This window comes from Terrapene carolina, unplaced genomic scaffold (genome assembly GCF_002925995.2).
Source record: "Terrapene carolina triunguis isolate 2854851 unplaced genomic scaffold, T_m_triunguis-2.0 Scaffold450, whole genome shotgun sequence".
Classification (NCBI taxonomy): Eukaryota; Metazoa; Chordata; order Testudines; family Emydidae; genus Terrapene; species Terrapene triunguis.
Window position 1 is genome coordinate 182,019 of NW_020664801.1, and position 9,579 is coordinate 191,597.

At 56.4% G+C, this 9,579-nt stretch overlaps 1 protein-coding gene across 1 annotated transcript in view; it reads right to left on the bottom strand.

Annotated features, from left to right (window-relative positions):
• The window catches only part of LOC112108799 (transitional endoplasmic reticulum ATPase-like), a 19,937-nt gene extending 11,213 nt beyond the window's left edge, over positions 1-8,724 (bottom strand). The window contains exons 1-8 of the mRNA XM_026658501.2: positions 8,651-8,724; positions 7,554-7,726; positions 5,408-5,550; positions 5,037-5,167; positions 4,442-4,573; positions 3,738-3,840; positions 3,054-3,187; positions 223-358 (exon numbers count right to left, since the gene is read on the bottom strand). Of these exons, the coding sequence (XP_026514286.1) occupies positions 223-358; positions 3,054-3,187; positions 3,738-3,840; positions 4,442-4,573; positions 5,037-5,167; positions 5,408-5,550; positions 7,554-7,726; positions 8,651-8,707 (1,009 nt within the window). The 5' untranslated portion in view covers positions 8,708-8,724. The remainder of the gene's footprint in view (positions 1-222; positions 359-3,053; positions 3,188-3,737; positions 3,841-4,441; positions 4,574-5,036; positions 5,168-5,407; positions 5,551-7,553; positions 7,727-8,650) is intronic.
• Between the last annotated feature and the right edge of the window lie 855 nt (positions 8,725-9,579).

Sequence of the window (9,579 nt, forward strand, 5' to 3'; positions counted from 1 at the left end):
GGAGCCAGGACTCCTGGGTTCTATCCCCAGCTCTGGGAGGGGAGTGGAGTCTAGTGGGTCAGAGCAGGGGGGCTGGGAGCCAGGACTCCTGAGTTCTATCCCCAGCTAGTGCAGCAGCACAGGGAAGATGGGAAGCCAGGGCTTTCAGTCCGGGATTTACTTGCTCCCCAGAGTGAGGGCTCTGGGTGGGGTCCCGATGCAGCCCCACACCCGGGCACCTACCAAACCTGCGCAGGGCGGGGTCGACACTGTTGGGCCGGTTGGTGGCGGCCATGACGATGACATGGGAGCGCTGCTTCAGGCCGTCCATGAGCGTCAGCAGCTGGGACACGATCCTGCGCTCTACCTCGCCGTGTGTCTGCAACGGGGGAGGGGCTGAGAACGGGGAGACTCGCAGCACCAGTGACCGGGGCCCCTGGGACTTCTGTGCTGCTCAGCCAGCTCTGGGCCAGGCTGACACACGGATTGCCCAGCAGCACAGCGCCCCCTGGTGCCCGGCTGGGGGCGGGGGACTCCCTGCTCTTCTCACTCCGATTGGGAGCTGCTGGTCTCACCTCCTAGATGGAGCAGGAGGATCTGGCGCTGTAAAATCCCATAGGCCCGAACCCCTGCCAGGAGTGGGCTCGCTCCATCCCATACCAACCCCCCTTGCCCGGCCAAAGCAGGAAATCAGGGCAGCTGGCATCAGAGCAAGACGGCGAGAAACACCAGCCAGCCAGGGCCAGGTGTGTGTGTGTGCGCACACGCATGTGCGTGTGTCCTGGGGCCTCCAACAGCCACGACACGGCCCCTCTTTATTATCAATGATCACAGAATCCTAGAGATGTCAGGCAGGAAGGGGCCTCAAGAGGTCACCAGGTCCAGCCCCTGTAACCCTAGCCCATCCCTGACAGGGGTTGGTCCAAACTGTTCTTACAAACCTCCAATAACGGGGATTCCACAACCGCCCTCGGTCGCCTGTTCCAGAGCCGAACTCCGCTTGGCGTTAGAAAGTTTTGCCTAATATCCAACCGAAATCTCCCTTGCTGTAGATTAAGCCCATTGCTCTCATCCTACCCCCCCGGGGACATGGAGAACAACTGATCCCCATCCTCTTTGTAACAGCCCTTCACATGTTTGAAGACTGTTCTCAGGTCCCCCTCAGTCGTCTTTTCTCAGGCTAAACATGCCCAGGTTTGAACCTTTCCTCACAGATCCGGTTTGCTAAACCTTTGATCATGTTTGGTGCTCTCCTCTGGCCTCTCTGCAACGTGTCCACATCTTCCCTAAAGCGCGGCACCCAGAACTGGACACGGGACTCCAGCTGAGGCCTCCCCAGTGCTGAGAAGAGTGGGACAGTCACCTCCTGCGTCATACATATGACACTCCTGTTAATACACCCCAGAATGAGATCAGCCTTTTTCACAGCCGCATCACACTGTTGACTCGTATTCGATTTGTGATCCGCTATAACCCCAGCTCCTTTCCAGCACTTTGACTGCCTAGCCAGGTATTCCCCGTTTTCTGGTTGTGCATTCGATTTTTCCTTCCTGAGTGAAGTACTTTGTACTTGTCTTTACTGAATTTCATCTTGCTGATTTCCGGCCAATTCTCCAATTTGTCAAGGTCATTTTGAATTCCAATCCTGGCCTCCAGCCCCTCCCAGCCTGGCGTCAGACGCAGATTTTATCAGCACACTCTGCACTCCGTTATCCAAATAATTAATGAAAATATTGACTAGAACCAGACCCAGGACTGACCCCTGTGGGACCCACTAGACCCACTCTGACAGCAAACCATTGATAAGTACTCTTTGAGTATCCCTGAACCAGTTGTGCACCCACCTTATAGTATTTGTATCTAGACCACATTTCCCTACTTTGCGTATGAAAATGTCATGTGGGACTGTGTCAAAAGCCCGACTGAAACATTACTGTGACAGAGTGGGAATTTTTCACAATATTTTGGATGAGTCTTGTGTGTGCCTTAGTTTCTCCCATGAGCTATATGGATAACTAGGTCGGGGAAAAGGTTGCAGAGACCCAGAGATACAGACGTGACTGACGCCTGGCTGTCTGCGGCTGGCCCCACGCCCACGGATGGTCCCAGAAAACAATGTTCACTCCAATTGCCCGTACATTTGGTACCTAGCGACTAATAACCATGGATGACCCGCCCCTCTGCAGGAAGTCAGCCAGGTTGGACCAGCAGGAGAACAACGGGCTAAGGAGGAAGCCAGGTGACAATGTTTGCCCGGGAACAAGGATGAAGGATGGAGGAGGGGCCAGGTGAGGTGGGTAAGTGGGGGCTGCTGGAAGCAGAAGTTTCGGGATGGAGACTACAGAAGAGTCAAGAGGGCTCTGGGCTGGGGCCCGACCCAAATGGACTTTGCTGTAACTTTCCATTCTCATGTTAACTAAAGACTTTCTAAGCTGTGTTCCCTAATAAACCCTGCTGTTACACACCGCTGGCTGACAGTCACTCCAGAGTCAGGAAATGGGGGTTGCATTGCTCCCTCTGGGGCTGCAAGTCTCCCCCGGGGGGCCAATCCAAATGGACTCGTCGTGGCGTGACCCCGGGGTGCTGACGGCTCGGAGGTTCGGTCCCAGGAGGTGGGGAAGATGAGGCGCCGACCCCAGTGAAAGAGTGTGACCCTAAGGGGGCTGACGCACTGAAGGAGTCCTCCTAGGGACTGTCCCAGAGCCGTGCGAGAGCACCAGGCCTGTGGAGCTGTGACAATAACATTGACTATTCCTCCATCAACTTTAACCCTGATGGGTTAGATTGTTCACATATGATCCCTCACCCAGTGCTGAGATGCAGCTGCCTCTGGGGTGGGGCGCGAGGGCTGTTTATACTGGGATCCCTCCCTGATGCTGAGATGCAGCTGCCTCTGGGGTGGGGCACAAGGGCTGTTTATACAGTGATCCCTCCCTGATGCTGAGATGCAGCTGCCTCTGACGTGGGGTGCGAGGGCTGTTTATACTGGGATCCCTCCCTGATGCTGAGATGCAGCTGCCTCTGGGGTGGGGCGCGAGGGCTGTTTATACTGGGATCCCCCGCCACCATCTCACCTTCTCCCTCTTGGGGGCAATGGCGTCCAGCTCATCGATGAAGATGATGGCCGGCGCGTTCTTCTCAGCCTCCTCAAAGGCTTTGCGCAGGTTGCTCTCTGACTCGCCCGCCAGCTTGCTCATGATCTCCGGACCTGGGAGGGGGCAGGGGCTCTTTATGAAGGGCTCCCTTGCCTGGCACTGAGATGCAGCTGGGGTGGGGCGCAGGGCTGTTCATACAGGGAGTGATGCCAGCCTCCAGGGCCATGGCAGGGGCTAGCCACTCGCATGCTTCAGGGCAGAAGGGAATCCCCAGCAAGGGGTCAGGAAGCCATGAAAACCCCAGGGCACAATGGGGCCTCTATGCCAGCTGCCCGACTCTGCACCAGGCAGCATCACCACGCCAGCATGGGAGAGCGCCAGGGCGAAGGGAAAAAACTGAGGGCACCCAGCCCACTCCTGGCAGAGCACCAGGAGGGAGGGTGGATGCTGCGGGGCGGGCAGCCGGAGACCACAGCGAGAGGTGCATGAGAAATGCCAGAGATGAGCGAGAGGGGAGTGCGTGGGGACAGACGGACAGGCACGCGTGGGGACAGACAGACGAACGGACATGTGGGGACGGACGGACACATGGAAGGACGGCCAGACTTGTGGGGACGGACGGGCTCCCCACCCCTTCCCCTCCCCCCGCTTGGCGTCTCTCACCGTTGATGAGGAAGAAGAAGGCTCCTGTTTCGTTGGCCACAGCTCGGGCCACCAGCGTTTTCCCGGTGCCGGGGGGGCCGTACAGCAGGATGCCTCGGGGCGGCTGAGGAGGGAACAGACCCGGTTGGCAAGAGGCGCCTGATGGGAAAAGTGCCCAACGCAGTCTCCCCGGGCAGGCGTGTGACGTGCAGGCGGACGCCCCCAGACCCAGTGTCCCATCGGGGGGGGGGGGGGGGGGGGGGGGACTGCGGGGTTAATCGAAGCTGAAATGGTCCTGTCCTGGGGTGCAGAGGGAGGGGGACCCTCCAGATGGCTCTGGGGACACCCCAGGCCAGACTGAGGCCCGTGTCTGGGGACCCAGCAAATGGGGTCCTGGGCGAGGTCAGGATTGCAGCTTCTGCTAAGAAGTGTGTTGCCAGCCCTCATGGTTGGGAGGAAAAGGTAGAAAATGTGACAGAGGGTGTGACAGGGAAGGCGCCGCTGCCTGAGTCTGCAGAGAGCCTGACCCCATTGCTCTGAGGTGGGGGAGCAGCTCCAAGGGTGGAGTGCTGGGGCTGATTATACAGGGATCCCTTGCCCAGCACAGAGATGCAGCTGCCTCTGGGGAGGAGCGCAGGGCTGTTTATGCAAGGATACCCTAGCAGTGAGATCTGCTCGGCTGTGGGATTGGATGAGGTGGCCCCGCCCTGCTGGGCTCACGGTACCTTGACGCCGATGGCTTTGAAGAGCCCTGGGTGGCGCAGGGGCAGCTCCACCATCTCCTTGATCTGAGCCATCTGCTTCCGGCAGCCCCCGATGTCATCGTAGCCCACGTCGTTCAGGCTCTCCTCCTCGTCCTGCGTGGGTGATGGGCAGGGTCACGGTGTGGCCAAGCCGGCCCCCCAAAACCCTGGCAGCCACATTGGGACCAGCACCCACTCCCTCCCCCTCTGATCCCCACAGACAGTCACGCTGCCCCCACCCCGCTGGGACCCAGCCCCGACCCACCCTGCTCCCCCAAGATCCAGCACCGTGGACCCTGTTCCACCTCCCCACAGATCCAGCACCGTGGGCCCTGTTCCACCTCCCCACAGATCCAGCACCATGGGCCCTGCTCCCACCCCTCCCCAGGATCCAGCACCATGGGCCCTGCTCCCCCGGGATCCAGCACCATGGGCCCTGCCCCGCACCTAGATCCAGCACCATGAGCCCTGCCCCGCACCTAGATCCAGCACCATGGGCCCTGCTTCCCCCTCCCGCCAGGATCCAGCAGTCTCTGGGGCACCCGCAGAAGGGCCCAGGGGGGGCGGCTGCACCCACCTCTCTCTTGATGGGCTCACCCTCGCAGTGGATGACGGTGTCGGGGGCCACGATGCAGTGGGGGCTCGGATCCACTTCCACCACCTTGAACTCCACGGCCCGCATCCCGCCGCGCACCAGGAAGATGTCACCTGGTGGGGGAGGGGACGTCGTTACCGAGCCGGCTGGGGAGAGGCGGGGAGTCCAACCCACACCTGGCGGGAGCACCCCCTGTTGGGGGACAGCCCCACCGAACCTGCTCCAGGCTGGGCGCCTCCCCTAACAGAGACAAGACAGCCAGCCCCGCGCCACCCCCCACAGGGAGCTGCCCCCCACACCATCATCCCAGGAAGGAGGGGTCAGTCTCAGGGCTCCCCTTGACCCAGGCTCACCTTTGTGCACAGGCCGATAGGCCTCCAGAAAGTAGGGCTTCAGGTACACGTCAAAGAGGTTCCCGGTCAGGCCGACGATGGTGTCGTCAATGGGCAGCACGTGGATCCGTTTCCCGTACTTCACATCCGGGCAGGCCTGGATGCTGCAGGACAGACCCCGGCTCAGCCTGGCACCTGCAGCACAGCACCTCCCCCCAGCACAGACCGCCAGGGGAGAGCGCCCCCTACTGAGCCCCCCTGCAGCACAGCGCCCCCTACTGAGCCCCCACTCCCTGCAGCACAGCGCCCCCTACTGAGCCCCCGCTCCCTGCAGCACAGTGCCCCCTGGTGTTGACTGCTGGGGAGACTACCCCCTACTGAGCCCCCCCATACAATGATTCATCCAAGCAGGCATGTGAGGGCTCTATTGTGTGTGAATACCGCACTGGCCCTCAGAGACACTGCAAAATATGGGCATGGATAATATTCCGGATTGATGCATCTACACTGGAAATTACAATCTTAAAGCCTTGAAGTTAAAGGCAGTGCCAAGGAGGCAACGTGCCCCCAGCAGGCTCTGTTCAGGAAAGGGGGAGTGGACACACCTCTCTCGGGCTAGTCATTGTGTATTAACAACATCAGAAAGGCCAGACTGGATCAAACCAAAGGTCCATCTAGCTCAGTGTCCTGTCTTCCGACAGTGGAATGCCAGGTGCCCCAGAGGGAATGAATAGAACAGGGCAATAGGCAAGTGATCCATCCCATCGTCCAGTCCCAGCTTCTCGCAGTCAGAGGCTTAGGGCCACCCAAAGCATGGGGCTGTGTCCCTGACCATCTTGGCTAATAGCCATGGCTGGATCTATCCTCCAGGAACTTACCTAATTCTTTTTTTAACCGAGTTATACTTTAGGCCTTCACAGCAGCCCCTGGCAACGAGCGGCACAGGTTGGCTGTGCGTTGTGTGAAGAAGTACTTCCTTTTCTTCGTTTTAACCCAGTGGTTCTCAACCAGGGGTACACGTTCCCCTGGGGGCACGCACGGGTCTTCCAGGGGGTACGTCAACTCATCTAGATATCCACCTAGTTTTACATCAGGCTACATAAAAAGCACTAGCGAAGTCAGTACAAACTACAATTTTATACAGACAAATTTCCTTGTTTATACTGCTCTATATACTGTACACTGAAATGTGAATACAATATTTATATTCCAATTGATTTATTTTATAATTATATGGTAAAAATGAGAAAGTCAGCCATTTTTCAGTAAGAGTGTGGCTGTGACACTTTTGTATTTTTATGTCTGATTTTGTAAGCAACTAGTTTTTAAGTGAGGTGAAACTTGGAGTACACAAGACAACTCAGACTCCTTGAAAGGGGTCCAGTAGTCTGGAAAGGTTGAGAGCCACTGTTTTAAACCTGATGCCTATTAATTTCATGGGGTGGCCCCTAGTTCTTGTGTTATGTGAAGAGATCATAAGTAACACTTCCCTGTTCCCTTTCTCCGCACCACTCCTGATTTTGTACACCTCTATCACATCCCCTCTTAGATGTCTCTTTTCTAAGATGAACAGTCCCAGTCTTTTAAATCTCCTTTCTTATGGAAACTGTTCCATTCCCTTAATTATTTTTGTCACACTCATCTGTACCTTTCTCTCTCTTTTTTTTTTTTTAGACGGGGCAACCAGAGCTGCACCCAGTATTCAAGGAGTGGGCGTGCCATGGATTTATAGAGTGGCATTGTGATATTTCCTCTCTTACTATCCCTTTCGTAATGGTTCCTAACATTCTGTTTGCTTTTTTGACTGCCGCTGCACATTGAGCGGATGTTTTCAGAGACTTATCCACGGTGACGCCAAGATCCCTTTCTTGAGTAGTAACAGCTCACCCGCAGAGGGACAGCGGGGCCTGTGTAGGCTGAGAAGGGAGTGACGGTGTTGCCCGGGACTGGGGGAGTTGGGGAGCTGACCCCCAGCAGGCACAGCCATGGTTTCCTCCTGCTAAGGGCAGGTGGTAGCGAGGTGCCACCCAACCCTGAGCAGCGTCACAGAAGGGCGCTCCCTGCAGCACCCCGGGGTTTCCCTATTGCAGTCTGCCATCCGCACCCTGAGCAGGCCAGCCCCTGCTTAGCTGCAGAGCCGGCGGGGAAGGGCCCCCCCAGCACTCACCTCACCACATCGCCCAAGCGCACGCGGAGGTTGTTGCGGGTGACGCGGTTCATGCGGATCTTCTCGCTGTGGCAGGAGTCGTCGGTGAGGACGATGCAGACCGTCTCTCGGCGCTTCTTGCCCTTCAGCAGCACCGTGTCACCCCGGAACAAGTGCAGCTCCTCCATCTTGGTCTGCAACGGAGACGGGCAGTGACGGACCACACGGGGCATGGGGGAGGGGGGGCATTTGCAGTGTGGTCCGTCACATGGTGTGTCCATATGCAAAGGGTGTGTCGAGGGGTATGTGCATGGTACATGTGCTACTCCTGCGGGAATGCTGCACCAACAAATTAAAAATTCTGCGCACGATATTTTAAAATTCTGCATATTTTATTTGTCAAAATAACGCAATATAATCAGGCTGGTTTCAACTATGTAGGTAATTTATTTAAACTACAATACAATGGATGGAGAATGGGAGTGGGAAGCATTGGAGGAAATCCCCAAATCCCCTTGCCTAATAGTAATGTAGCTAGGTTTGACCCTTTATTTCTAGTTATTAGTCAACAAATAGGTGCGGCCATATGCTCAGTGTTACATCATAGGTAACTGAAGAGCAAGTGAGGGCTGGGGAATCAAACTCACAATTTGTATTGGCTGCTGACCATCTCCAGGAAGGTCAGTAGCAAACAGGTCATGGAGCACATTTTGATAAGAAATGTTTTCAGTCCAAAAATTTAGACCAGTTCTAATCACTAAAGCACCATAAGCATTTATAAGGCCAGACTGTCATTTACACCACTCTGGCCATGTAAAGGAGCCTTAAAACTTATAACACCTGTTTTATACTCCAGGGGGAATTCACAAAGACAATGGGAACAATTCACTAAGCAGGCAGGCTGCTACTCCTGCTCTGCCTGAGGGGATTGCCTGCGCCACGCCTACCTCCTCAGACATTCCCTGACGCCCTGTCTCTCCATGCCGAGTGTGCTGCAATAGCGAGGGAGAGGGACAGAGTGTCTCTCTCTCTCTCACGCAGGACTGCTCACCCCTTCACACACCCCCAGTGGTGATTTACGTCTCTATTGGCTGCTCCAGACGCCTGAACCGACTTGCCTGTGCTGCTGGGGAGGGGTGCGTGACTGCTCTTGTAGCTTCCCTTTGCTCTCCCATCAGAAGTCATTTTTCTGCAGGGAAGCAAAGAAATCTGCGGAGGACATGAATTCTGCACACGTGCAGTGACGCAGTATTTCCCCCAGGAGTAACAATGTGCATGGTGCATATGTGAGACTGCACGGTGTGTGTGCTTGAAGCACGTAGGTGCATTATGTGTGCACAGTGTATGTTCATTGTGTGTGCATATGCATAGGGTGCGTTGGGGCTCTGTGTGTGTGGTGTATGTCTGCATGGTACCTATGTGAGATTGCATGGTGTGTGTATGCAATGCATGGGTGGATGGGGTAGTACGCATGCAGCTGTGTGGGGTGTGTATACGCCTGGGGTATGTGGAGGTGTGTGTGCGTGCACGGTTTATGCATGTGCAGTGTTTGAATAATGAGTGTGTGCACATGATGTGCGTGTGTGCGCATTGGGGGGTACATGATGCACATGGGGGTGTATGTAGATGGTGTGTGGGTGGGTGTGCATGTATGTAGATGGCATGTGAGTATGTATACACATGCATAGAGGTGTGTACACACGTGTTACCTTCACACTCTCCTGACGAGAACCCAGCCTGTCTAGCTATGGGTCCTAGCCCCTGTACTGCTAGCAGCAGAGGATTCTCCCAGAGCTCAGAGGGCAGGCGCTTTAGGAGCAGGGGAATCCAGGTTCAATCCCTGCTGGTCAGTGAGTGTCCCGGAATGCAGCAGGGAGCTCCCAGGGGCCTCAGCTCAGCTACAGAGCAAAGCCTGTGTGTGTCCCCCAACCACCCCCAGCCGACCCCTCTGCGCAGTCTCAGCCCACTAGGCCGCCTGCCTCACAGCGGTGGAAGAGGCTCGGTTCCTGGCGGGCCAGGTGGCTGCCTGGGCAGTGGGGCATGGGAT